Source organism: Neoarius graeffei, chromosome 18 (genome assembly GCF_027579695.1).
Source record: "Neoarius graeffei isolate fNeoGra1 chromosome 18, fNeoGra1.pri, whole genome shotgun sequence".
Taxonomy (NCBI): Eukaryota; Metazoa; Chordata; class Actinopteri; order Siluriformes; family Ariidae; genus Neoarius; species Neoarius graeffei.
This window is the reverse complement of record NC_083586.1, coordinates 1,481,845-1,509,841: the sequence shown is the minus strand read 5'-3', so window position 1 is coordinate 1,509,841 and position 27,997 is coordinate 1,481,845. Positions and strand designations below refer to the sequence as shown.

The following is a 27,997-nucleotide window of genomic DNA, read 5'->3' as shown; positions in this document are numbered from 1 at the left end:
AGATTTTGCTAATTAGACCTGTTGCACTGGAACAGAGTAAATATCCACCATGTTGCACTGTGTGCAGGAGGAGAACCTGAAGACGGTGCTGATGAACCCGACCAGCGCCTTGGTGCAGACTAACAATGTGGGAACCAAGCAGGCAGACACAGCCTACTTCTTGGCCATAACACCCCAATTTGTGACGGAGGTGGTCAAAGCCGAGAGTCCGGATGGCATCCTGCTCTCTATGGGCGGACAAACGGCGCTCAACTGTGGTGAGACCTGTTCTGAATTATATCTCTACATGTGTAGATATAGAGTGGCAGCTACAATTATCAACAGTACATAATTATGGACACCTTTTCAGATTTACCAATTGAAAACAATTTTACAAAGGTGAGTTTCAGTTACAACAGTTTTTATTGGTTAATTAATCAACCGGAAAACACCCCTCGCCCTTTGATCTTGTCATCTGATGACACAGCTCGTTACCTGAGATGGAATTTTTCTTCAGCACGATGAGCAAGTTGAGGAAAACCCAAATGCTATCATCGCATGTAAGTATGGTGGATCATGGACATGTTTTTACTTATCAAATTCACCAATATTTCATGATATCCTTGTCGAAACCTACTTTGTTTCTTACTCTTTCATTTGACAGTCTGCATTTTGTACCTTATCATGCGTTTGAGAAGTCATGTGAGGTGTTGATCATCATGATCACTTTCACTGGTGTCTACCATTATCGACACCCTGTGGAATTAAGTCACATTTACAACTGTTATGTATCGATCTTTGTGTAGCATTGTTGAAGCAGATGAAGTACTTTAAAAATATATAAGTGCTGTGATTTATCATAATTTTTTCCTGATTCACAACAGAATGGAATGCTTAGAGAGTATTTGGAATCCGATTGAAATAAATAGAATTAGACCAAAATCAAATTCCTAGCATATATATCTTTAGATTAGATAAAACTTCATTGATCCCTTTGGGAGGGTTCCCTCAGGGAAATTAAGATTCCAGCAGCATCATTACAGATAAACAGAGAAAAGAAATAGAGAAAAACTTCTAGATAAATTAAAATAAATTAAGTATTTACATATACAAATATAAAAGAATAAGATATGGGGAAGAGAGGAAGGGGGAAAAAAGTGGGGTTAGGGTAAGTGTGTGTGTGTGTGTGGGGGGGGGGGAAGCAGGAAAGATATTGCACTTTATATTGCACATTATATTGCACATTGTCCGGTATTGCTTACTGTCAGGCTAGGCTACTGCTCCTTCCCGTTCTCTGTCCTCCTGTTACCCCTCCTCCCCCCCAGAGAGGAGTTGTACAGTCTGATGGCGTGAGGGACAAAGGAGTTTTTGAGTCTGTTCGTCCTGCACTTGGGAAGAAGCATTCTGTCACTGAACAGGCTCCTCTGGTTGCTGATGACGGTGTGCAGAGGGTGACGGGCATCGTCCATGATGTTCAATAGTTTGTCCATAGACCTCTTCTCTGCCACCATCACCAGAGAGTCCAGCTTCATGCCGACCACAGAGCCGCCCACCTGATCAGTTTGTCCAGCCTGGATGTGTCCTTCTTGGATGTGCTCCCCCCCAGCACATCACAGTGTATATAAAATTCATTTTATATATATATATATATATATATATATATATATTAGTGCTGTCAAGCGATTAAAATATTTAATCGCGATTAATGTCGCGACTGTCATAGTTAACTCGCGATTAATTGCAATTTAATCGCACATTTTTGTCACATGAAAAACCATTGTAATTCTCTTATCAGCATAAAAAAGTGAATGGGCTTGCTCACCGTTCGAACTACAGGGGTACACGGGGGATCCGAGATCCCCTGAAACAGACATGAGATCCCTTGAAAACATGATTTGGGAAATGTTGGGGGGTCTCTAAAATATTGGCAAAATGATGTTTATTGACATAGCAATCGTGTGTAACGGGAAGCATTTGCATATCCGAAGTGAGCGCGCGATGGAGAGCCGCGCTCTGAGACAAGCGCAAGCACCCCCCCAAGGGAAAATAAGGGACCCCCCGAAAATATCGGCATAGTTCGAACACTGGTTGTACCAATGTTTTTTTTTTTTTATTGCAGAGCATAACACATCTTGTCACAGCCACTGCAAAGTGGGGCTGGAGCCGCCGATGGGAAAACGAAAAACTTAAGCTGAGCACCGTGGCGCTTCGGGGGAGGGCAGAGGACTCTGGCTGTGTGGGGCATGGCATCATGTCACAGAGCGTTAATCTCGCAATAAAAAAATTATCGCCGTTAAAATTGAGTCAAGTTAACGCGTTAATAACGCGACATTTTTGACAGCAGTAGTGAAAATGGTTATAAGCAGAGATTGTGGGGAATGGCCGAAAGACCATCTATGCCAATTTTCATTAATATTGGGCAAAATTTATGACCTGTGAAAAAAAGCCGTTTTCACAAGGTCACCAGATTTGTTGAGCCCCACTAGGATGTGGACCCAAGTCAATATACCAAGTTTGAAGTTGGTACATCACAGAGTTCCTGAGATATGACCTCACATCCTGTTTGGCGGCTTTGCCGCCAATTTCGATTGGCTCTGAGGGGTGAATGCTTTGGAATGTCAAAGCGGCTGTAAGTAGAGATTGTGTGGAATGGCCTGAAGGCCATCTGTGCCAATTTTCATTAAGATTGGGCAAAATTTTTGACCTGTGAAAATTTGCTTTCACGTTTGATAAAATTCAATATGACGGAAAATAGCGCCCCCTAGAGGTCAAAGGTCACCATATAATGGTTTCATAGTCTTAACTGAATAATCCGTCCATGTACCAAATTTGGTTTCAACACTTGAAAGTGTGGGGGTGGCATGGTGGTGTAGTGGTTAGCGCTGTCGCCTCACAGCAAGAAGGTCCTGGGTTTGAGCCCCGGGGCTGGCGAGGGCCTTTCTGTGTGGAGTTTGCATGTTCTCCCCATGTCCACGTGGGTTTCCTCCGGGTGCTCCAGTTTCCCCCACAGTCCAAAGACATGCAGGTTAGGTTAACTGGTGACTCTAAATTGACCGTAGGTGTGAATGGTTGTCTGTGTCTATGTGTCGGCCCTGTGATGACCTGGCGACTTGTCCAGGGTGTACCCCGTCTTTTGCCCGTAGTCAGCTGGGATAGGCTCCAGCTTGCCTGAGACCCTGTAGAACAGGATAAAGCGGCTAGAGATGATGAGATGAGACGTGAAAGCGTTACTGAGCTATAACATATTTTCACTAATTATAGCGCCCCCCAGAGGGCAAAGGTCACCATATTTAATGAGTGCCCTCAGGATGGGGTCAAGAGTCCAAGTTTGAACTTGGAACGTCAAACCTAGAACTGCCACCTTATTGTAGTGGAGGGGTTTGTGTGCTTGAATGATCCTAGGAGCTATGTTGTTGGGGGCATTATGCCCCTGTCAGGGTTTCCCAAGGCAGACAGGTCCTAGGTGACAGGCCAGACCAAGAGCAGGTCACCAAAACCCCTATGGAGAAAAAACCGAGGACTGTGACGTTGCCCGGTATGATGCAGCCGGGGCCCCACCCTGGAGCCAGGCCCCGGGTTGGGGCTCGTATGCGAGTGCTTGGTGGCTGGGCCTTTGCCCATGGGGCCCAGCCGGGCTCAGCCCGAAGAGGTGACGTGGGCCCAACCTCCTGTGGGTTCACCACCCACAGAGGTAGCAGTAGGGGACTGGTGCAGTGTGGATTGGGTGGCAGTCGAAGGCAGGGGCCTCGACGACCTGATCCCTGGACACAGCGGCTGGCTGTTGGGACATGGAATGTCACTTCGCTGGGGGGGAAAGAGCCTGAGCTTGTGTGGGAGGTTGAGAGGTACCGGCTAGAGATAGTCGGGCTCACCTCCACGCACAGCTTGGGCTCTGGAACCCAGCTCCTCGAGAGGGGCTGGACTCTCCACTTCTCTGGAGTCGCCCGTGGTGAGCGGCGGCGGGCTGGTGTGGGCTTGCTTATAGCTCCCCAGCTCAGCCGCCATGTGTTGGAGTTTACCCCAGTGAACGAGAGGGTCGCCTCTCTGCGCCTTCGGATTGGGGAGAGGGCTCTTGCTGTTGTTTGTGCCTATGGCCCAAATTGCAGTATAGAGTATCCGGCCTTCTTGGAGTCCCTGGGAGAGGTACTGAGGGGTGCTCAAACTGGGGACTCCATTGTGCTACTGGGGGACTTCAATGCTCACGTGGGCGATGACAGTGACACCTAGAGGGGCGTGGTTGGGAGGAACGGCCTCCCCGATCTGAACCCGAGTGGTGTTTTGTTATTGGACTTCTGTACTAGTCACGGTTTGTCCATAACAAACACCATGTTCGAACATAGGGGTGTCCATAAGTACACGTGGCACCAGGACACCTTAGGTCGGAGGTCGATGATAGACTTTGTAGTCATTTCATCTGATCTCCGGCCCTATGTCTTGGACACTCGGGTGAAAAGAGGGGCTGAGCTGTCAACTGAATACCACCTGGTGGTGAGTTGGATCCGCTGGCGGAGGAGGAAGCTAGACAGACCTGGCAGGCCCAAACGTATGGTGAGGGTCTGCTGGGAACGTCTGGCCGAGCACTCTGTTGGGGAGGTCTTTAACTCCCACCTCCGGGAGAGCTTTTCCCAGCTTCCAAGGGAGGCGGGGGACATTGAGTCTGAGTGGACCATGTTCTCTACCTCCACTGTGGATGCAGCTGTTTGGAGCTGTGGCCGCAAGGGCTCCGGTGCCTGTCGTGGCAGCAATCCCCGAACCTGGTGGTGGACACCAGAAGTAAGGGATGCCGTCAAGCTGAAGAAGGAGTCCTATCGGGCCATGTTGACCTCCAGGACTCCTGAGGCAGCTGACGGGTATCGGCAGGCCAGGCGTGCTGCAACTCGGGCAGTTAAGGAGGCAAAAACTCGGAACTGGGAGGAGTTTGGGGAGGCCATGGAGAAGGACTATCGGTCGGCCTCGAAGAAATTCTGGCAAACCGTCCGGCGCCTCAGGAGGGGGAAGCAGTACTCTGCCAACACTGTTTACAGTGCGGGTGGGGAGCTGTTGACCTCGACTGGGGACATTGTCGGGCGGTGGAAGGAATACTTTGAGGATCTCCTCAATCCCACCGTCATGTCTTCCACTGAGGAGACTGAGGCTGATGACTCAGAGGTGGACTCATCCATTACCCAAGCTGAAGTCACTGAGGTGGTTTGCAAGCTCTTCGGTGGCAAGGCACCGGGGGTGGATGAGATCCGCCCTGAGTATCTCAAGTCTCTGGATGTTGTGGGGCTGTCTTGGTTGACACGCCTCTGCAACATCGCGTGGCGGTTGGGGACAGTGCCTCTGGAGTGGCAGACTGGGGTGGTGGTCCCTCTTTTTAAGAAAGGGGACCAAAGAGTGTGCTCCAATTATAGGGGAATCACACTTCTCAGCCTCCCAGGGAAGGTTTACTCCAGGGTACTGGAGAGGAGAATTCGACCAATAGTCAAACCTCGGATCCAGGAGTAACAATGCGGTTTTCGTCCTGGTCGCGGAACACTGGACCAGCTCTATACCCTTCATAGGGTGCTCGAGGGTTCATGGGAGTTTGCCCAACCAGTCCACATGTGCTTTGTGGATCTGGAGAAGGCATTCGACCGTGTCCCCCGTGGTATTCTGTGGGGGGTGCTTCGGGAGTATGGGGTTCGGGGCTCTTTGCTAAGGGCTGTCCGGTCCCTGTACGAACGGAGCAGGAGTCTGGTTCGCATTGCTGGCAGTAAGTCAGACCTGTTCCCAGTGCATGTTGGACTCCGGCAGGGCTGCCCTTTGTCACCAGTTCTGTTCATAATTTTTATGGACAGAATTTCTTGGCGCAGCCAGGGGCCGGAAGGAATCCTGTTTGGGAACCACAGGATTTCATCTCTGCTTTTTGCGGATGATGTTGTCCTGTTGGCTTCTTCAAACCAGGACCTTCAGCATGCACTGGGGTGGTTTGCAGTCGAGTGTGAAGCGGCTGGGATGAGAATCAGCACCTCCAAGTCCGAGGCCATGGTTCTTGACCGGAAAAGGGTGGCTTGTCCTCTCCAGGTTGGTGGAGAAGTCCTGCCTCAAGTGGAGGAGTTTAAGTATCTCGGAATCTTGTTCACGAGTGAGGGAAGGATGGAGCGCGAGATCGACAGGCGGATCGGTGCAGCCTCCGCAATGATGCGGTCACTTTACCGGTCCATCGTGGTGAAGAAGGAGCTGAGCCAAAAGGCGAAGCTCTCAATTTACCAGTCGATCTACGTTCCGACCCTCACCTATGGTCATGAGCTTCGGGTAATGACCGAAAGAACAAGATCGCGGATACAAGCGGCCGAAATGAGTTTCCTTCACAGGGTGGCTGGGCGCTCCCTTAGAGATAGGGTGAGAAGCACAGTCACTCGGGAGGAGCTCGGAGTAGAGCCGCTGCTCCTCCACATCGAGAGGAATCAGCTGAGGTGGCTCGGGCATCTTTTTCGGATGCCTCCTGGACGCCTCCCTGGGGAGGTGTTCCAGGCATGTCCCCCCGGGAGGAGGCCCCGGGGAAGACCCAGGACATGCTGGAGGGACTATGTCTCTCGGCTGGCCTGGGAACGCCTCGGTGTTCTTCCCGAGGAGCTGGCCGAGGTGTCTGGGGAAAGGGAAGTTTGGGCTTCCCTGCTTAGACTGCTGCCTCCGCAACCCGGTCCCAGATAAAGCGGAAGAAGACGAGATGTCAAACCGTTCCTGAGATATGACCTCACTTCCTGTTTGGCTGTGGCAGGCAAATGCTTTAGAATTTCTAAACGAGTATAAGTAAGTTTTGTGGAGAATGGCCTGAAGACCATGTGTTCCAATTTTCATGACAATCTGGCTAAATTTGCGACCGCTGAAAATTTTGTTCCACTTTCAACAAAATCCAAAATGGCGGAAAATCCAATATGGCGGGAAATGACGTCATAGAGTGCGTTGAACTCGGCTTGACCCAAGGATTCCACCAGTACTGGAGTTTTGAAAATCGGGCATACGGTTCAAAAGTTACACTCATGGACACAACTCCAAATTTGATCCATTGGTGGCGCTAGACCGCTTGACTTGCATACATGAAACTTGGTCAAATTAATGAGGGTGGCATCCGCAGTGTGTGTGTGTGCAAAATATCACAGCTTTTTACCAAATGGTTGTACAGATTCCCACAGACTCCCATTACAGAGGAAAGCTGAACATCCACAACATCACTGCTACACCCCCAATTACAGCTTATACTCCATTTAACATCCAGAACTGCCTCAGCGTCAAACTTTAAAAGTGTATAATTGTACTTTTTCTATTAGTTTTACATTTACGTTGTCTGAGTTGATGAATTTACAATTTAATTAAAAAGAGCAACACAACCCAGCGGCTAACAAGCGCTCTCAGCGGTTCCCCACTCTCCCTCACAGCCAATCAGAGCCGTGGTAGAGACTCATTCTGACCAATCAGAGCCGTACTAATGTTAAAGGACTTGAAAAGGGGGATATTTGAACCTAAACAGCTCTGAGGCCGTCCTTCAGCCGCAGCTTTCCTCTCTTCACCGCCGCATGTGGCAAATAGCGCTTTTAATAGGAGATAAACATTTTTAAATTAATCATATAGATTCATATTTTAGACTGCATTTGATGTTGTTTTTGTAACCGGTCCCTTTTTATATCCGAGTTATTTATTTGGGATTAGCTTTAGCATTATTGCTAACTTGGCCAGTTAGCCGGTCAAGCTAGCAAGACAGTGTTTTAAGCTGGACGCTGTTCTTCTGAACTGCTGAAGAAGATTTAAATCTCTGTAAGTAGTTTAGATAATGTAAGTTATTTATAAATATTAACCAGATAATGATTTGTGTTAAAATGCGTGTTCGGTTTATTCGCTGCTAGCGATGACTCTTTGGCTGTGTGTGAAAATCGCTGCGTGTTGAGCATGAAGTGCACTATATAGGGTGCACAAGCCATTCAGTTATGTTCTACCTAGTGGCCCTATGTAGGAAATATTCATTGACTTAGGGTTTAGACACTAACGCACTGTTAACACTTTTTTAAAAGCAAGTAATTAAGTAGCTGGATAACTAGCACGTCAGCTAATGAGCAATTATTAAAGTGTTTTCTATAACAAATTTAGTTGGGGTGCCGAGAACTATATACTCTTCAGACTAATGAGACTGTAGATGCATGATTTAATGTGGTGGGTTTTTTTAATTACTATTATTTATAATACGTTTACTTATCACACTTTTTTCATGTGTTCAATTAAAGTATTTTAGATATAAAAGATTAAAAGTCAGTGTTTGTGATGAAGCATGTAGATCACAGCACTTGTGAATTCTCTGTTCTGTTTGGTCAGAAGTAGTTCCGGCTGTGAGGCGAATCACAGGGTTGTGTTAATGCGCGCTGTCGTTTCTATAGTAACGAGTCCTTCAGTGTGGCTCCACGTTGTTTAGATCTGATGCTGAGCTCCAGAGGTAAATTCCAGACTGCACAGCTGGCTTGGATGATGGAATAAAGAGTGTTTGCTGCATAAAAAGAAATGTAATAAAATGTTTGTGTTGCATTTCCTGACCGTATGCTTCTTTGCCTCTGTTTAGGGAATGGATCCTGCTGCTAGGGTTAGATCATCTAAGGAACTGAAGATTCAGAAAGCAGAGAGTGAAAAGGTAAAAACATCACTTGGTGTATATACTTATATATATATATATATATATATATATATATATATATATATATATATATATATATATAAAACCCCGATTCCAAAAAAGTTGGGACAAAGTACAAATTGTAAATAAAAACGGAATGCAATGATGTGGAAGTTTCAAAATTCCATATTTTATTCAGAATAGAACAAAGATGACATATCAAATGTTTAAACTGAGAAAATGCATCATTTAAAGAGAAAAATTAGGTGATTTTAAATTTCATGACAACAACACATCTCAAAAAAGTTGGGACAAGGCCATGTTTACCACTGTGAGACATCCCCTTTTCTCTTTACAACAGTCTGTAAACGTCTGGGGACTGAGGAGACAAGTTGCTCAAGTTTAGGGATAGGAATGTTAACCCATTCTTGTCTAATGTAGGATTCTAGTTGCTCACCTGTCTTAGGTCTTTTTTGTCGTATCTTCCGTTTTATGATGCGCCAAATGTTTTCTATAGAAAACATATATGGGTGAAAGATCTGGACTGCAGTCTGGCCAGTTCAGTACCTGGACCCTTCTTCTACGCAGCCATTGTCATGTTGGAAAATGCAAGGTCTTCCCTGAAAGAGACGTCGTCTGGATGGGAGCATATGTTGCTCTAGAACCTGGATATACCTTTCAGCATTGATGGTGTCTTTCCAGATGTGTAAGCTGCCCATGCCACACGCACTAATGCAACCCCATACCATCAGAGATGCAGGCTTCTGAACTGAGCGCTGATAACAACTTGGGTCGTCCTTCTCCTCTTTAGTCCAAATGACACGGCGTCCCTGATTTCCATAAAGAACTTCAAATTTTGATTCGTCTGACCACAGAACAGTTTTCCACTTTGCCACAGTTCATTTTAAATGAGCCTTGGCCCAGAGAATACGTCTGCGCTTCTGGATCATGTTTAGATATGGCTTCTTCTTTGAACTATAGAGTTTTAGTTGGCAACGGCGGATGGCACAGTGAATTGTGTTCACAGATAATGTTCTCTGGAAATATTCCTGAGCCCATTTTGTGATTTCCAATACAGAAGCATGCCTGTATGCGATGCAGTGCCATCTAAGGGCCTGAAGATCACGGGCACCCAGTATGGTTTTCCGGCCTTGACCCTTATGCACAGAGATTCTTCCAGATTCTCTGAATCTTTTGATGATATTATGCACTGTAGATGATGATATGTTCAAATTTTTTGCAATTTTACACTGTCAAACTCCTTTCTGATATTGCTCCACTATTTGTTGGCGCAGAATTAGGGGGATTGGTGATCCTCTTCCCATCTTTACTTCTGAGAGCCGCTGCCACTCCAAGATGCTCTTTTTATACCCAGTCATGTTAATGACCTATTGCCAATTGGCCTAATGAGTTGCAATTTGGTCCTCCAGCTGTTCCTTTTTTGTACCTTTAACTTTTCCAGCCTCTTATTGCCCCTGTCCCAACTTTTTTGAGATGTGTTGCTGTCATGAAATTTCAAATGAGCCAATATTTGGCATGAAATTTCAAAATGTCTCACTTTCGACATTTGATATGTTGTCTATGTTCTCTTGTGAATACTGCCGCAAACCGGCACCAACTCCGAGCCACATGTCTGTGCTTGGTGTTTCTCAGGGTCCACAGTGTGTCCCAAGGCCTCGGAGTGAACAGACAAACCCATGCAGCGGAGAGCAGAATATTAACCCTGCTCAGATTCAACCCAAACCCCAACCAGCAGAGAGTCAGTTCATACCTGCTCACACTGCCGCAGAGTGTGTTGAACCCACAGAGCCCAAGCAGGATAAGGAGAACTGTAAGCACTAACTTTATTTCTGCTCACTGTAAGATGCTCTATGGATTTTTTACACCTTGACTTTTTGACTTTTTTTTTTCTCCCCCAGCAAAACATGCCAGTGAGATGACTAATGCGTCCAACACTGAGAAGTGAGTCATACATCCTGCACGCGCACACGGCCTCACTAGTCACACTGTATATTAACAGACTTATTCATAAATCATTTGTATGAGGGTTTACACAAGAAATCTGGTTTTCATGAAAATATTGTAAATTTGGGAAAAACATTCATATTCTGAGGGTGCAAGTTTACACCAAACACTAACAAAAATAAACCTCAACTAGATCATATAATCTGCAGGGATTGCAGTAATTTTATACCTGAAATGTACTGTCAGTTTAAACTAGTCTTTGATGTTTATAGCATTTAGTAGACAGTCTTATCCAGCGTGACTTACAGAAGAGCTTTGGAGTCTCAATCAAAAACATCCTCATGCTAGTTCACCAAGTTGGGGATGAAGAGCACTGTAGAGTTCAAGTTATATTACTGGCATTTAATCAGTGATTGACAAAAATGTATATATGGAGGACGAGCTGGTGCATTTGAGTGTTTGGGTTTTGTTTTTTGGTTCAGCTCTGTCTGCTTCTCCTTGTGTTTCAGGACGCCATGGACTCTGGAGAACTTTGACATCGGCAGGGCTCTCGGGAAGGGCAAGTTTGGAAGCGTGTACTTGGCCAGAGAGAGACAGACCAAGTTCATCCTGGCCCTGAAGGTGCTTTTTAAGAAGCAGTTGGAGAAAGCCGGCGTGGTGCACCAGCTGAGGAGAGAGGTGGAGATCCAGTCACATCTCAGGTAGGTGAGCGTGGGTTCTTTGCAACTCGATCTACTGACTGAGGATGTGTGCTATAGTGGTGCTTGAAAGTTTGTGAACCCTTTAGAATTTTCTGTATTTCTGCATAAATATGACCTAAAACATCAGATTTTCACACAAGTTCTAAAAGTAGATAAAGAGAACCCAGTTAAACAAATGAGATGAAAATATTATACTTGGTCATTTATTTATTGAGGAAAATGATCCAATATTACATATCTGTCAGTGGCAAAAGTATGTCAACCTTTGCTTTCAGTATCTGGTGTGACCCCCTTGTGCAGCAATAACTGCAACTAAACATTTGCGGTAACTGTTGATCAGTCCTGCACACCGGCTTGGAGGAATTTTAGCCCATTCCTCCGTACAGAACAGCTTCAACTCTGGGATGTTGGTGGGTTTCCTCACATGAACTGCTCACTTCAGGTCCTTCCACAACATTTCGATTGGATTAAGGTCAGGACTTTGACTTGGCCATTCCAAAACATTCACTTTATTCTTCTTTAACTGTTCTTTGGTAGAATGACTTGTGTGCTTAGGGTCGTTGTCTTGCTGCATGACCCACCTTCTCTTGAGATTCAGTTCATGGACAGATGTCCTGACGTTTTCCTTTAGAGTTTGCTGGTATCATTCAGAATTCATTGTTCCATCAATGATGGCAAGCCGTTCTGGCCCAGATGCAGCAAAACAGACCCAAACCATGATCCTACCACCACCATGTTTCACAGATGGGATAAGGTTCTTATGCTGGAATGCAGTGTTTTCCTTTCTCCAAACATAACGCTCAGGGGCGATAGCGTTCCGGCGCTGCGCCGGATTTCCGGCGCGCCGTGGCTGGGGAAAAAAAAAAAATCTAGTTCGCCCATTGTCCTGTGTCATTCTGAGATGCGCAGATAGACAGTAAAGGGAATTCCGAATTCCCTTTACTGTCTATCTGCGCATCTCAGAATGACACAGGACAATGGGCGAACTAGATTTTATTTTTTTCCCCAGCCACGGCGTGCCGGAAATCCGGCGCAGCGCCGGAACGCTATCGCCCCTGTACGCTTCTCATTTAAATCAAAATTCCATTTTGTTCTCATTTGTCCACAGAACATTTTTCCAATAGCCTTTTGGCTTGTCTACATGATCTTTAGCAAACTGCAAATGAGCAGCAATGTTCTTTTTGGAGAGCAGTGGCTTTCTCCTTGCAACGCTGCCATGCACACCATTGTTGTTCAGTGTTCTCCTGATGGTGGACTCATGAACATGAGCCAATGTGAGAGAGGCCTTCAGTTACTTAGAAGTTAACCCGGGGTCCTTTGTGACCTCGCCGACTATTACACGCCTTGCTCTTGGAGTGATCTTTGTTGGTCGACCACTCCTGGGGAGCGTAACAATGGTCTTGAATTTCCTCCATTTGTACACAATCTGTCTGACTGTGAATTGGTGGAGTCCAAACTCTTTAGAGATGGTTTTGTAACCTTTTCCAGCCTGATGAGCATCAACAACGCTTTTTCTGAGGTCCTCAGAAATATCCTTTGTTTGTGCCATGATATACTTCCACAAACATGTGTTGTGAAGATCAGACATTGATAGATCCCTGTTCTTTAAATAAAACAGGGTGCCCACTCACACCTGATTTGTCATCCCATTGATTGAAAACACCTGACTCTAATTTTACCTTCAGATGGGTTTGTGCTGGGTTACCTATACCTCTGCCCCCTTCCCCTTGAGTCCTGAGTTTTTCGTGTTGTATTTTTATTTTGTGCTTATGTGCTGAGGTTTTTTTTTTTAATGTTCCCACACTGTACTCCCCGTAGGAGCGTAGTGTGGGGGTTGCTTTATTTTTCTTTTTCTCCTCCCCTTCTCTCATGCTACTCTGTATTTTTCATCCTGGTCTTCCTGTCCTGTCTATTCCCCCTGTGTCAAGTGTGTGTGTATACACGGATGGGTTGACAGCTAATTTCACTAGTACTTGTGACTACGTGACAATAAAGGATTCATTCAAATTAACTGCTAATCATAGAGGTTCACATACTTTTGCCACTCAGATATGTAATATTGGATCATTTCCCTCAAATAAATGGCCAAGTATAATATTTTTGTCTCGTGTGTTTAACTGGGTTCTCTTTATCTACTTTTAGGACTTGTGTGAAAATCTGATTGTTTTAGGTCATTTATGCAGAAATATAGAAAATTCTAAAGGGTACACAAACTTTCAAGCATCACTGTAAATTCTCTCCCCCTCCCCCATCACTTCAAAGGCATCCCAACATCCTGCGCCTGTACGGCTACTTCCACGACTCCGCCCGAGTCTACCTCATCCTGGAGTTTGCTCCTAAAGGAGAGCTGTATGGAGAACTGCAGCGCTGCAGGACGTTTAATGATCAGCGCAGTGCCACGGTGAGAACATGCAGCATGTTCGGTCTGTAACTGACCTGATTTACTGTTTGAGAGTAGGAACGTTTATTTAAACTGGTTTCATCAGTTTAATGATTGAAATTAAATGACACGCAACATGCATTTTATCTCTGTTTAATAACATCAGTGAAATAACTTCTCGCTTGCCTGCTAGGAATGATCAGATGTGTGTTCTCACACACACTGATGACAAACTGCATATTTCTCCCTCATACAAATCAGGAACTTGTGACTTGATGTCAAACTTCATGACTGCTTTATCTCTGACTGTTCCATCATGCAGATACTGGAGGTTCCTTCCCTAAATAGTACAGAAAGTCATCGTGTCTATAGTTGCGCTTCTTATAAATAAGATCCATTCATGCAATCAAGTCTCTGAGCTGTTTTATAGAAAAAGTAGCTGATTAAAGTTTGTATGTTTTATAAACCTGTGCCATTGTTTAAAAGTAAGTCATGTCTACTGACCAATCAGAATCCTGAATTCAGCAGCACTGTGGTGTAAGGGCGTGGTGGTGGCTGGGGTTCAGGCCAAATTAAAAACTTGGTGTTCTTGATGGTGTATGTTATTAGTTTGGGTAAAAGTATGTTGTGCTTTTGTGTTTAAAGTCAAATCAGTAATACCAGTGAGACTGCATTTTTGTGGGAACATCCAGTAATAGAAACTTCCAGTTAAATGCATGCTTGTGTTGATGTTGTGCTGCACTATAATTTTTCCCTTTTCTCCCTGCCTTGTTTTGTGACAGCACATCATTTAACAGCTTTCAATCAACAGGATGTTTGTGGGTGTTGCCTCGATGAATAGCATGATATCTTTCATTTTATACTTGGGTCTTGTAAACACAAGGCGGATCTGCAGGCTTTGTATAATGGACTGGTGCAGTGTAATGATGGATATACAGTTGTGGAGGAGAAAAGGAAGTCTGTTCCATGGAAACTGTAGACTTTTCTCAACATGTTTTTAATAAGCAAATATTTCACCCTTTTTAGTTACAGTGCGGTGGCACGGTGGTGTAGTGGTTAGCGCTGTCGCCTCACAGCAAGAAGGTCTGGGTTCGAGCCCGTGGCCGGCGAGGGCCTTTCTGTGCGGAGTTTGCATGTTCTCCCCGTGTCCGCGTGGGTTTCCTCCGGGTGCTCCGGTTTCCCCCACAGTCCAAAGACATGCAGGTTAGGTTAACTGGTGACTCTAAATTGACCATAGGTGTGAATGTGAGTGTGAATGGTTGTCTGTGTCTATGTGTCAGCCCTGTGATGACCTGGCGACTTGTCCAGGGTGTACCCCGCCTTTCGCCCGTAGTCAGCTGGGATAGGCTCCAGCTTGCCTGCGACCCTGTAGGACAGGATAAAGCAGCTTGAGATGAGAAGCTACAGTGCCTCTAGGTAAAGGTGATGACCAAAACAAGGAAAAACTGGCTTTTTCAGTTATTGATTCAATAAATAAATGGCTGTAATATATTTCTGTGGAGAAAGTACACTCTTGGCTTCAGAAGTGAATATTGGCCCCTTTAACAGAAATAACTTGTAGGTGTTTAGTATAAATCAGGCATGAAAATCTCTCACCTTTCGGCGAAATTCACCATTTTGAAGTCAAAAAGGGTGACCTACGCGAATCGTGTAGATCCGAGGAGATTTTTTTTTGGGGGGGGGGGGTCAGGGTCGGGAGATTGATTTTTTTTTTTTTTAATCATCATATGATTTGACTTAATACGCAAACTGAGCACTTCAGAAATCGGCCCTTTAAATGACACTTGGACGGTCAGTAAATCCTCCTGGCTACTTCGCTGCCGAGAACCAATCATATGCCAAACTGCGTTCCATTATTCCAATCATGCGCACACTCTTCACGTGTACTTGGAGTGCATGGAGAGAGCCTGTGGTTGAATTGCAAAGCAGCGAGAACGAGAAGCAGGACATATCCACCTGGGGCCATTATTAAAAAATGTTCTGTTTCCGGTCCACCGGCCGGGTGAGTGCCGTTTGTGCGGGTGAATTTTTTTTTTTAACGCCGGTTTTTCGACATTTTTTTTTCGGGTTCGTAAATCTAAACTCGAACTTGACATTTACGCATTCCCAGGGCTTTCCATTACTGCCTCCGCCGAGTGCGCGCGCACACTACTGCCTCCGCCGAGTGCGCGCACACACCGCATGTCGGGGCCGCGGATGAGTTACTCTCCCCTGATCAACGAAGTCTGCTGGGAATTTGTGGTTATTATCGGTACAAACAGTGCGAATCACAACTTAAATGAGTGCGGTTCAGTTTGACATTATTGTCAGTCCGTTAGATAAACATTTAATTTTATTAAAATCGAAAATTAATATTTAGAGCCTGTGGGCTACAAAAATAGTCATTAAAGTAGCCGGCTGGACTTAATTGCGTGGCCGCAGCCGGTGCTTGAGGAAAGCCCTGTTGAATCAGCTCTGCGCATGCGCCGTGTGGCACAAAAAAAATGGCAGCCACCATGAAGGAAGGAGATCCGGAGTTTTCAAACATTTGCTTAAGTGTGAAATCGCAAAATGGTATTCTAGCGAACAACAAAATAGTAAAGATTCAGAAAAACAAATCATTCAGTGATCATTTTAATAGTGTAATTTCATCCGAACTAGGCCTAGCGGTCGATTTAGAACTACAAAAAGTCCGTGTGTTGGACATTTTAAGTACCTTTGTAAAAGTTTTGCAAATGTTGCAGTCAGCATTTAAAATGCTAACTTAAAGTTTCTGTACAAGTTTCAGTTGATTAAACTGTCATTTTATTAAATGTCTGCTTTTGTAATAAAAAGTACTGAAAGAAAAAGCAAACACAGCATTGTAATTTCTTATCCATCCATATATAATAAAAAAAAAATTAAAAATAAAAATCCCTCCCTCCCGACTGAATTTTTTTGCTCACCTGGTGGACAGGAAACGGATTTTTTTTTTTAAGGATGGCCTGGGACAAGGCAGACCAGAGTGTAACTTACACATTTACCTGCATTTACCAGCGGATTGAATTTGGTGAGTAATGGTTTCAATCGTTTTCATATTTTGTGCAGTATAACAAAGTTACTGCCGTTCGCTACAGCTTGCGTTGAACACTGCCAGAGCTAGCCGAAGCTCTGGTGAAAATAATAGCTCCCGTTTGCCAGATATTAAGTTAGCTTAAAGCTTGAGTAGTTAACAGTAACATAAAAGAAGAAACACAAACTTCTTTCTATTATCTCTGTAATTGGTATTTCAGGGACGTGTGAGGATAATATTCATGTGAGGGGCTGAAAAGGCTGAAGGTGAAGTGGTAAACTCTAAAACTTGTTAGCCTATGCTTTGGCCCATGCTTGAAGCCTTTTGTGACAAAATAAAAACTTGTGAACCCTGGTCTTTTTTACACTCCACTGTTTTACACTGTTATTTATTGATTCATTAAAACGTAATGGTTTTGAGCCATCTAAAATAGCAAAAGTGGGCGTCTCGCATTTACTGCCCGGGCTCCATCCATTGACAAGACGGGGCGTCAATTTTTTTCAGCGCGAAATTAGAGAGAAGACAACAGGGAAGAGTGTGTCACGAAAGGCTTGCCGTGTGTTTAGACCAAAAGCCACTAAAGCTGTTGTGTAAATCGTTATGTTGATATTATTTTTAGTCGCTGCTGTAGCTTTTGTCACCATTCTAAGTCAGCTAGCCTACTTCTGGCCATTAAAGCTTTAGTAGTTTCTGGTGTGAACACATAGACTGTGAGCCAGGGCCTCAAAATATGGAAACAGTTACCGAAAAAGTGGAAAAGGCTACCATACCTTTTCTGAAAGCTTGGATTCTCAGCTTTTCAGTGATGTATGATGGCCATCTGACAAGAGTAGCTGTTTTGAGTTATCACACATAATGTAAACTAAGGTTGAGAAAATATTGCGTATAAATCAAGCAGAACACTGTATTCAATTGTAATGTAAATTCCATGAAAGTTGGGACCTGATATAAATTATATGTGGTGGACATGTATTAAGGACCCTTTGAAATATCTCAAAATGCTGAATAACAACTTTTTCTAAAAATGTTCTACCTCAGACTTTCAACTCGACATGTCAACAAATTAGAATCGTACACTACTGTTTTGTCTTTGAAAAAACGCCATGTCTGTTATCAGACTGAAAATCCCCCTCCAAATCAGATAATATGGGTAAATGGTACATTTTCTGAATCCTCAGGGTCATGCCAGTATTTCAGTGTTTGGATTTTGTTTTTCTGGTGCTCCCTGGTGCCACAGAATTAAAAGACAAAGGATGACTTAGGGGGCGGCACGGTGGTGTAGCAAGAAGGTCCTGGGTTTGAGCCCCGGGGCCGGCGAGGGCCTTTCTGTGTGGAGTTTGCATGTTCTCCCCGTGTCCGCGTGGGTTTCCTCTGGGTGCTCCGGTTTCCCCCACAGTCCAAAGACATGCAGGTTAGGTTAACTGGTGACTCTAAATTGACCGTAGGTGTGAATGTGAGTATGAATGGTTGTCTGTGTCTATGTGTCAGCCCTGTGATGACCTGGCGACTTGTCCAGGGTGTACCCCGCCTTTCGCCCGTAGTCAGCTGGGATAGGCTCCAGCTTGCCTGCGACCCTGTAGAAGGATAAAGCGGCTAGAGATAATGAATGAGGATGACTTAGGGGGTGGCACGGTGGTGTAGTGGTTAGCGCTGTCGCCTCACAGCAAGAAGGTCCTGGGTTCGAGCCCCGGGGCCGGCGAGGGCCTTTCTGTGTGGAGTTTGCATGTTCTCCCCGTGTCCGCGTGGGTTTCCTCTGGGTGCTCCGGTTTCCCCCACAGTCCAAAGACATGCAGGTTAGGTTAACTGGTGACTCTAAATTGACCGTAGGTGTGATTGTGAGTGTGAATGGTTGTCTGTGTCTATGTGTCAGCCCTGTGATGACCTGGCGACTTGTCCAGGGTGTACCCCGCCTTTCGCCCGTAGTCAGCTGGGATAGGCTCCAGCTTGCCTGCGACCCTGTAGAAGGATAAAGCGGCTGGAGATAATTAGATGAGATGAGGATGACTTAGGCGGAAATGGAAGGAAAATGTGTGTGATTAAAAGTTTGATGAGCTCCAGGGTTGGCTGTACTCATCTAAAATACTCACAAAAGGATTTAAATGAAAGCTCGGAGTCTCCCCTTTAAAATGATGCCAAACAAAATAAAATATTCCAATGTGTCCAATATAGATTTCGGCAATATCAGTGTTCTGCTTGATTTATACACAATATTTTCTCAACCTTAGTTTACATTATGTGTGATAACTCAAAACAGCTACTCCTGTCAGATGGCCATCATACATCATTGAAAAGCTGAGACTCCAAGCTTTCAGAAAAGGTATGGTAGCCTTTGCCACTTTTTCGGTAACGACCAACCCCTCTAGGTCACGGACTAACAGTAGAGAGTGGTTTACAGTTGATACTGATGTACCACTTGCACTAATACAAACATTATCCTTAGAATGGGTGTGTTAGGGGAAGAGGACGCTGCAGCTGTTAAGCTGGATGCAGGCATGAAATGCAGCTGGAAGTGGGCCTGGCTTAAGCTGGAGGGCAAGGTATCTGTGAAGGGATGAGGTCTCCTTTCATGTTGGGGATTTCTTTAAGAAAATTGACAGAGAGGGATTGGCCAGGTGTGTCCTCTGCCACAAGGACATAAATTATGCAAACAAGGGCAGCCATGCTTTGATTGTTCACGTCCAAACTGCGATACATCAGTGTACCGGAAGTATTTCCTCCGCACCACCAACGCCCGTCGCCCGACAATACCCCACCCCCGCGCGTGTGCACCCTTCTCACCTTTTCAACCCCTGACCCATTTTCATGCCTGATAAATGTCTGCCAGTCTCTGACATCAGCTTGGTGATTTTTTTTCCGAAACTGTTTGCATTATTCTGTGTGTGTGTGTGTGTTGCAGTATATAATGGAGCTTGCTGATGCTCTGTACTACTGCCATTCAAAGAAAGTCATTCACCGAGACATTAAACCTGAGAATCTGTTATTGGGAGCAAATGGTGAACTGAAGATTGCAGACTTCGGGTGGTCTGTCCACACTCCATCCTCGAGGTATTTTTTTATTTATTCATGTGCTGGCAAAATGTCTCCCAGTATTCCTGTCACACAGTTGAACTTCAGCAGTTTCTTAATTTTTGAGAAATTCCTGCTGATTTAATGCATTACATGTTGAAGCTGAGACTCTCCTAAATGTCTGGCTTCATTCTTTTGGTGTGTTTTTGACAGGAGGTCTATGCTATGCGGCACGCTTGACTATCTTCCTCCAGAGATGATCGAGGGCAAAACCCACGATGAGAAAGTGGACCTCTGGAGCCTGGGTGTTCTCTGTTATGAGTTTCTGGTCAGGAATCCTCCTTTTGAGACGAAGAGCCATGAAGAAACGTACCGTAAAATCTCCAGGGTAAGCATGAGGAGATTCTACTTGGAATATGAGTTCAAATGAAATTGAGACCAGATTGAAGCACATGTTTTATATACCCAAGGAAATCAAGCAGATGTGTAAAATAACCAGACGATTAGTAGCACATCAGTTTAAGGTCTGCTCTGATCACCAAACTGCATTCGAGACGGTCTGTGGAATTCTGATTGGTCAGAAGGTGTTCAACTTCCTGTATTCCACAGTGGGGTTGAACGCTTGAGTCTGGTTGGTTAGAAAGTTGTGGTGGAGTTGGTTGTCCTGAGATGTTTATGCAACATTTGATGGAGTCTCAAGTGTCAGCACTTAGTTAAAGCTTTAGTAGTTTTGTCATCTTCAGGATCGATGAGTTTACACACTGTGGTTTCTTTAACAATGTTTTATTGTTCTTAACATCCAAAAGAAGAGAGGTGCTGGTGAGGGTACAATTGTTTATTGCTGCTATAACACAAGTGAGAACAGGAAATGACTTGTTGCAGATGTTCTACAAAATTAAATACAATTATAAGTGGATGAAAGTATTTTCTTTAATAAATGAATTGTAACTGTTGGCAAATTTGTGTAAAAGAAATGGAATGCATTGGGATATGCTGGGGTGTTTTTCTTTAAAAAAAAAATGATGAACTTTGGTGTGGTCTCAGTAACTCTCTGCTTCATCGCACCACTCCTTTTTGTTGCTTCACGTTTCAGCTGGTTGCTTAAATCCAAATATTTTATCTAGGTTAATGTCTTGTGGGGTTCAGAATGTTCCCTCGTGATCGTTTCGTCCCTTTTTGCAGGTTGAGTTCAGTTATCCATCCCACGTGAGCGAGGGTGCTAGAGATCTGATCAACAGGCTGTTGAAACACAACCCGATGCACCGACTTCCCATCCAAGGAGTCCTGACTCATCACTGGGTTGTGGAAAACTCCACCAAGAAGCCGACTACTTTCACTCGAGCCACTAAAGAGTCTCCGTGAGCATACTGTGTGGCTCCAACACAAACTATGGATTTGAGATGCTGAGATGGCAGTTGTTCCTGAGCCTGGCTGACTTTTCCCTCATGTGCACATGACTTCCTTCTCCTGTCCTCGTTCCCTCCCTCCTTCCTTCCTGTAAATATTTACCTGTTCAGAATTATGAAAATGTACCTGTTCTTACTTGAAACAATAAATCTGTTTTTAAATGTTGCCTGCAATAAGGGAGGTTCATGGAGTTCTTAAAAGGATTTGATTTGAGTTTTTAGGCTCACAGCTTTTCCAGACAATAGATAATGGGAAGTCAGAGTAATTGTATGCAGTGTTCTGTAATAAACATGTGGCCGGTTTGCAGCCCTTCAGAAATATTAATTCCTTTTCTAGAAAAGTGCAATATGTGAATGCGATCTGCTTTTGCTGGTGGGTTTGTGAGCTTGTGTTAAGCTTTTTGTATTATGAAACGTTTCCCATCACTACTTAAAGCGACACTGAAATAACTGTTTGTTTATTGCGAAATAAATAGTTGAATATTCATGTGTTGGATAGTTGTTTTAGTAAAAATGTGATTTCTGTGTAAGTGGCTGGTCAAACGGTTAAATTTTTGGGGGGAATGACAATGAGCCGTTTGGGAGTCGACTCGATGAGCCGAGTCAAATGATTCGAAAAGATTCATATTTCTTGTTATTAGTGACCTTCACAAGCAAGTTGATTCCTTGAACTGACTCTTTCATGTGAACCTTGGGAGCCGACTCGCAATTCAGGAGGGCTTTAAATCATGGGCCGGTTAAATGGAGATGATCTCATGGTGTTTTTGTTGAGAACTGCTCAGTATTTTGTATTCATGATTCTGTATCGCTCAGACAGAATCACCTTAACTGGAGTTATTCAGTACAGTTTCACCATTTAGAGCTCTATAATGCTATTTTGTAGTGCTGTCAAGCGATTAAAATATTTAATCGCGATTAATGTCGCGACTGTCATAGTTAACTCGCGATTAATCGCACATTTTTGTCACATGAAAAACCATTGTAATTCTCTTATCAGCATAAAAAAGTGAATGGGCTTGCTCACCGTTCGAACTACGGGGATACATGGGGGATCCGAGATCCCCTGAAACAGACATGAGATCCCTTGAAAACATGATTTGGGAAATGTTGGGGGGTCTCTAAAATATTGGCAAAATGATGTTTATTGACACAGCAATCGTGTGTAATGGGAAGCATTTGCATATCCGAAGTGAGCACGCGATGGAGAGCCGTGCTCTGGAGAGCCGCGCTGAGACAAGCGCAAGTACCCCCCCAAGGGAAAATAAGGGACCCCCCGAAAATATCGGCATAGTTCGAACACTGGTTGTACCAATGTTTTTTTTTTATTGCAGAGCATAACACGTCTTGTCACAGCCACTGCAAAGTGGGGCTGTAGCCGCCGATGGGAAAACGAAAAACTTAAGCTGAGCACCGTGGCGCTTCGGGGGAGGGCAGAGGACTCTGGCTGTGCGGGGTGTGGCATCATGTCACAGAGCGTTAATCTCGCGATAAAAAAAATTATTGCCGTTAAAATTGAGTCAAGTTAACGACATTTTTGACAGCACTAATATATATATATATATATATATATATATATATATATATGTGACGAGTCATGGAATCCACGGACACGTGTCGGCCAAAACGAATCCGAGAAAATCGCAAAAGAAGCATTAATTAATTAATGCTTCTTTTGCGATTTTCTCGGATTCATTTCAGCCGACATGTGTTCGTGGATTCCATGACTCATCACATATATATACACAGGTAGTCGTCGACTTGCGACCTATGCGACTTATGACCGATCGACTTTACGACCATCTGGTTATGACTGGCAAGTGTTTCCCAGCTGAGCTAGCTGAGCATACAACAGTTTCCGCCCCAGCTCCCGGCAGCGCCTCTCGCCGCGTACAACAGTTTCCGCCCCAGCTCCAGGCACATGCGCAGTCTCTCTTGCGTGCCCTAGCACACTCCGTCATACAGTTTCCGCCCCAGCTCCAGGCACATGCGCAGTCTCTCTTGCACGTCCTCATGCACTCCGTCATACAGTTTCTGCCCCAGCTCCTGGTTTATGAAACGAGCAAATGCTCCCGCCAGCCCGAGCGCTGTAACAGCTGATGATGACGTAGACGACCCACAGCCAAGCACCAGCAATGCCAGCGGTCACTAAATTTTGTATTTTGCTATGTTTTACATTTGTATTTTGGTATGTGTCAAACTAAAATGTTTTCTATTTTTCACACCTGTATTTTGTATTTTTTTGTTTTGCACACATTAAATGAATTGTACTGTACACAGTGTAGTATGCAGTGTTTGACTTAAACCAAATAATGAGCCAAGGTAATGAAATAAGAAAATGTTGATAAAATAAGACTTTAAGATGATTACAATATCATTACACATAATATACTTATGTTCATTTAACATAGGCCGACTTACGACCAGATCGGTTTACGGCCGGTCAGTCATAACCAAATGCAGTCATAAATCAACAACTACCTGTATAATGTAATTTATTATATATATATATATATATATATATATATATATATATATATATATATATATATATATAATAATAAATTACATGCTTGAAATATTCAGGTTTTTCTATTCCATTTAGAATTTTTTTTTTCAGTTTGTTGTAAATATCCACCATATATTACAATATCAGACATTTTATATTTTTAGATATAGAAATTAGTGCTGTCAAGCGCTTAAAATATTTAATCGCGATTAATGTCGCGACTGTCACAGTTAGCTCGCGATTAATCGCAATTTAATCGCACATTTTTGTCACATGAAAAACCATTGTAATTCTCTTATCAGCATTAAAAAGTGAATGGGCTTGCTTTGTACCAATGTTTTTTTGTTTTTTTTTATTGCAGAGCATAACATGTCTTGTCACAGCCACTGACATCCATAACTTCCATATTAGATGAGAAAACCAAGGGATGAAAAATAAAGTGCATATCACTGTGAAAATAAAAAAGTTTTATTTTACTCTTCATTAGTTTCTTTTGAAGAGAAGTATTTGCCATAAAAGAAGAAAAAAACAGATAACAAAAAAACATTCATCATACGTTCAAAAACGTTCATCATAGTGTGGCACTGTATTATCTAAATCTCACTGCTTATAACTCTACACCTCCCCGGTGGAGATGAGCTGGGAAACTGAAGACTGAAGGAACAGTATTGAAAAGTATTTTTCCAGTCTCACCTGTGAAAGGTAATCCCATGTGATCTCGTTTGGATGGTAAACCTGTTGGTACAGTTAAACGCAGCACATGAATGAGGCATCTTTATTCTCCACTTTGCCCCATCCAATATGGCGGCAAGGATGTTTATATGTCTATGCCTTTCTCTATCACTCACACGTACTCTTATTGAAGCAGCGCGCGACAAGCCTCAACAGGAACTACGGGTGACTCGCAGGGCCAAATTAGAATTTGCGTTAATGGCACTAGTTCTTTTAATCACGTTAAATTGAGATCGCGTTAACGCGTTGTTATCGCATTAACTTTGACAGCACTAATAGAAATATAAAGTTTTGGTTCGAGAACTGACATGTGACCTTTTACCTGGATTTTCATGTGGTTATAATATCAATTGCCTATTGGCATTTATTGGTAAACTACAAACCTAGAAACTAATACAAACACCAATGAGTGATTAACAAAATGTGATGTACAAAAATACTTAGAAAGTGGGTAGAAAGTGGAACAAAAAGATTTTCTGACAGGTTAAACATTATCAGTTCATTTGTTTACAACCTTTAGGATTACTTCCTCATTTACCTAAGCACTGACTTCGATATATTTATATAAAACATATTTTGGACTTAATACAAGTCTATATAAAAAAAATAAATAAAAACTGTTTTGTTAACTTAATTCCACATACCATTTAAAAAAAAAAAATTCTCATCTCGATGTCAATAATTGTGGAACGGTGTCAATAACTGTGGAACGGTGCCATATCATCTGACACGCTAAGTAATCGGGAATCAACTTATTTTTTTTCCAGTGGAAGTTTGAGTGACTATTCATGCACAATTTACATATTGAAAGTCTCTTCTACTTTTGCAATGGCCAAAAGATCATTAAGGTGTCGATGATTGTAGCCACAGCTCTAGTTCTGGATACTTAAACTTAGGACCTACGATACCCTGTGGTAGGAGTGGTGCTGTTTCAGATTGGCGTACTGCAGCAGTACGGTGTGAAGGTTTTGGGCACACCTGTAGAGTCCATCATCGCCACAGAGGACAGACAGCTGTTTGCTGACAAGCTGAAGGAGATCGATGAGAGGATCGGCCCCAGTGTGGCTGTGGAGTCGGTGAGCCCTGCTCTTCTCTCGTTACACTCCACACATGTATATCCAATATCCAGCACACGATATTCCCAGTCACCTGCTTTTAAAGGCCTATATCGATCAAATGGGTGTGCTTTTATACAACCCCGATTCCAAAAAAGTTGGGACAAAGTACAAATTGTAAATAAAAACGGAATGCAATGATGTGGAAGTTTCAAAATTCCATATTTTATTCAGAATAGAACATACTGTAGATGACATATCAAATGTTTAAACTGAGAAAATGTATCATTTAAAGAGAAAAATTAGGTGATTTTAAATTTCATGACAACAACACATCTCAAAAAAGTTGGGACAAGGTCATGTTTACCACTGTGAGACATCCCCTTTTCTCTTTACAACAGTCTGTAAACATCTGGGGACTGAGGAGACAAGTTGTTCAAGTTTAGGGATAGGAATGTTAACCCATTCTTGTCTAATGTAGGATTCTAGTTGTTCAACTGTCTTAGGTCTTTTTTTGTCGTATCTTCCGTTTTATGATGCGCCAAATGTTTTCTATGGGTGAAAGATCTGGACTGCAGGCTGGCCAGTTCAGTACCCGGACCCTTCTTCTATGCAGCCATGATGCTGTAATTGATGCAGTATGTGGTTTGGCATTGTCATGTTGGAAAATGCAAGGTCTTCCCTGAAAGAGATGTCGTCCGGATGGGAGCATATGTTGCTCTAGAACCTGGATATACCTTTCAGCATTGATGGTGTCTTTCCAGATGTGTAAGCTGTCCATGCCACATGCACTAATGCAACCCCATACCATCAGAGATGCAGGCTTCTGAACTGAGCTCTGATAATAACTTGGGTCATCCTTCTCCTCTTTAGTCCGAATGACACGGTGTCCCTGATTTCCATAAAGAACTTCAAATTTTGATTCGTCTAACCACAGAACAGTATTCCACTTTGCCACAGTCCATTTTAAATGAGCCTTGGACCAGAGAAGATGTCCGCATCCATGGGCTGCCCAAGGACATCGTCTTGGACTGGGGGCCGCAATTCACCTCCTCTTTTTGGAAGGAGTTCTGTCACCTACTCGGGGCCACCGCCAGCCTCACCTCCGGATTCCGACCCCGGTCCAACGGCCCGTCAGAAAGGACTAACCAGGAGTTGGAGAAGGCACTTCAGTGCATGGTGTCACACAACCCTCGGGCCTGGAGCGAGCACCTGCTGTGGGTGGAATACTCCCACAACTCCCTCACCAGCTCAGCCACCGGGCTGTCCCCATTCCACTGCATGTATGGCTACCAACCACCCCTGTTCCCCAGCCAGGAGGGAAAAGTCACCTGCCTGGCTGCCCTCACCTATGCACGCCGATGCCGCTGCACCTGGTCTCAAGCCCGCGCTGCACTCCTCAGGTCAGTCACCAGCTACTCTACTGGCACCAACCGGTGGAGGATGCCTGCGCCCACCTACCGGGTGATGAGCATTCCAGAAATATATGATTTATGCTACCTAAGTGTATCTATCACTAAGTTAAACCCCAATAATCAGTCTGAGCTGGACTCCTGACACAATTGGGTCAAAATAATTTGCACACAGAAAGGTAGAATTTGACTTACAATACATGAAATTACATCTACTCATCATGTGTTTTCTGTCATGGTCCTACCTGTGGGCTTCTCTCTTCAGGTAACATCTCCACTCAGCATTACCGGCCACGCCCGCTCTCACTTCCTCTTATTAACTCCCTGTGGCTGTCATTGGCTGTTACCGATCACCTGTTTCCCCCCGTGTGTATTTAAGCTGCAGTCCTCCCAAGCTTCTGTGTCAGATCATCTGCAGCTCTCAGCCTGATACCTGCTGTGTTCCTACTACTCTGACTCCTGATATTGGTCTGTTCCAGTTTGACTCTGTCTGCTCTCCAGCCCCGGTAACCTGACCTGCCTTCTGTCCCGTTGACTCTGCCTCTTGCCTGCCCCTCTTGTACCTTCGCCTGATCTCCAGCTCGCTCAGCCCTGCTGCTAGCCTGCCTCTCCATCTGCCTGGTGTGAGCTACCCTGCCTGGAGCCTTACTCTTCAACCCTGGTAACCTGACCCTGTATTTCTGTCCCCTATCTTGCTACCTGATTTGTGACTGTGTTCCAGTTGGCTCTCTAACTCTTGCCTACTGAGGGACTGCTCACTGGGAGACTGCCTGAAACCCAAGCACTGTCAGCCTACAGCCACAGCTCTCTGACTACGCCAGATCTCAGCTGCTAAGCAGGGTTGGGCCCAGTCAGTACTTGGATGGGAGACCTCAGACATCACCTCCTGCCTCTCAGTTCTCCTGCCACTGGACTTCACCCACACACATTCTCCCAACTCCCTTTTCCCCTGTTATTAATAAACTGTGGTTTGAGCGCAATTGATCTCCTCTCCTGTTTGTTCCGTGACAGTTTTCCAAAATAATATGATTTAGGCACACTAATTGCAGTCACAATACACATAACACAGTACTATCAAATGCATTAAAGTCAAATTTGTATTGCTCATGTCAACTTTTAGTGTGTTTAACTTTACAAACATGAACAATTGAAGTTGAAGTAACATCAATCTTCTGAATGTTTAGCTACCTGAGTTTAAAAAAGG

At 44.1% G+C, this 27,997-nt stretch overlaps 2 protein-coding genes across 2 annotated transcripts; both read left to right on the top strand.

The window, feature by feature from the left end:
- Positions 1-49: 49 nt before the first annotated feature.
- LOC132866556 (carbamoyl-phosphate synthase [ammonia], mitochondrial-like) lies at positions 50-27,526 on the top strand. Its single transcript, XM_060899381.1, has 3 exons — positions 50-257; positions 25,245-25,402; positions 27,515-27,526. Exons 1-3 carry the CDS (start codon positions 50-52, stop codon positions 27,524-27,526), a joined length of 378 nt encoding a protein of 125 aa, XP_060755364.1.
- LOC132866542 (aurora kinase C-like) lies at positions 7,669-21,044 on the top strand. Its single transcript, XM_060899373.1, has 10 exons — positions 7,669-7,755; positions 8,308-8,425; positions 8,549-8,659; positions 10,199-10,430; positions 10,519-10,561; positions 11,074-11,265; positions 13,528-13,666; positions 19,573-19,721; positions 19,896-20,070; positions 20,865-21,044. The coding sequence occupies exons 3-10, from the start codon at positions 8,552-8,554 to the stop codon at positions 21,042-21,044; spliced, it is 1,218 nt and encodes a 405-aa protein (XP_060755356.1). The 5' UTR covers positions 7,669-7,755; positions 8,308-8,425; positions 8,549-8,551.
- Positions 27,527-27,997: the final 471 nt, after the last annotated feature.

Coding starts and splice junctions, on each gene's coding strand:
- LOC132866542 (XM_060899373.1), top strand. CDS start 8,552: ATGGATCCTGCTGCTAGGGTTAGATCATCTAAGGAACTGAAGATTCAG. Junction 10,562..11,073: donor AATGCGTCCAACACTGAGAA/GTGAGTCATACA, acceptor CTTGTGTTTCAG/GACGCCATGGACTCTGGAGA. Junction 20,071..20,864: donor CGTACCGTAAAATCTCCAGG/GTAAGCATGAGG, acceptor CCCTTTTTGCAG/GTTGAGTTCAGTTATCCATC.
- LOC132866556 (XM_060899381.1), top strand. CDS start 50: ATGTTGCACTGTGTGCAGGAGGAGAACCTGAAGACGGTGCTGATGAAC. Junction 258..25,244: donor ACAAACGGCGCTCAACTGTG/GTGAGACCTGTT, acceptor ACCCTGTGGTAG/GAGTGGTGCTGTTTCAGATT.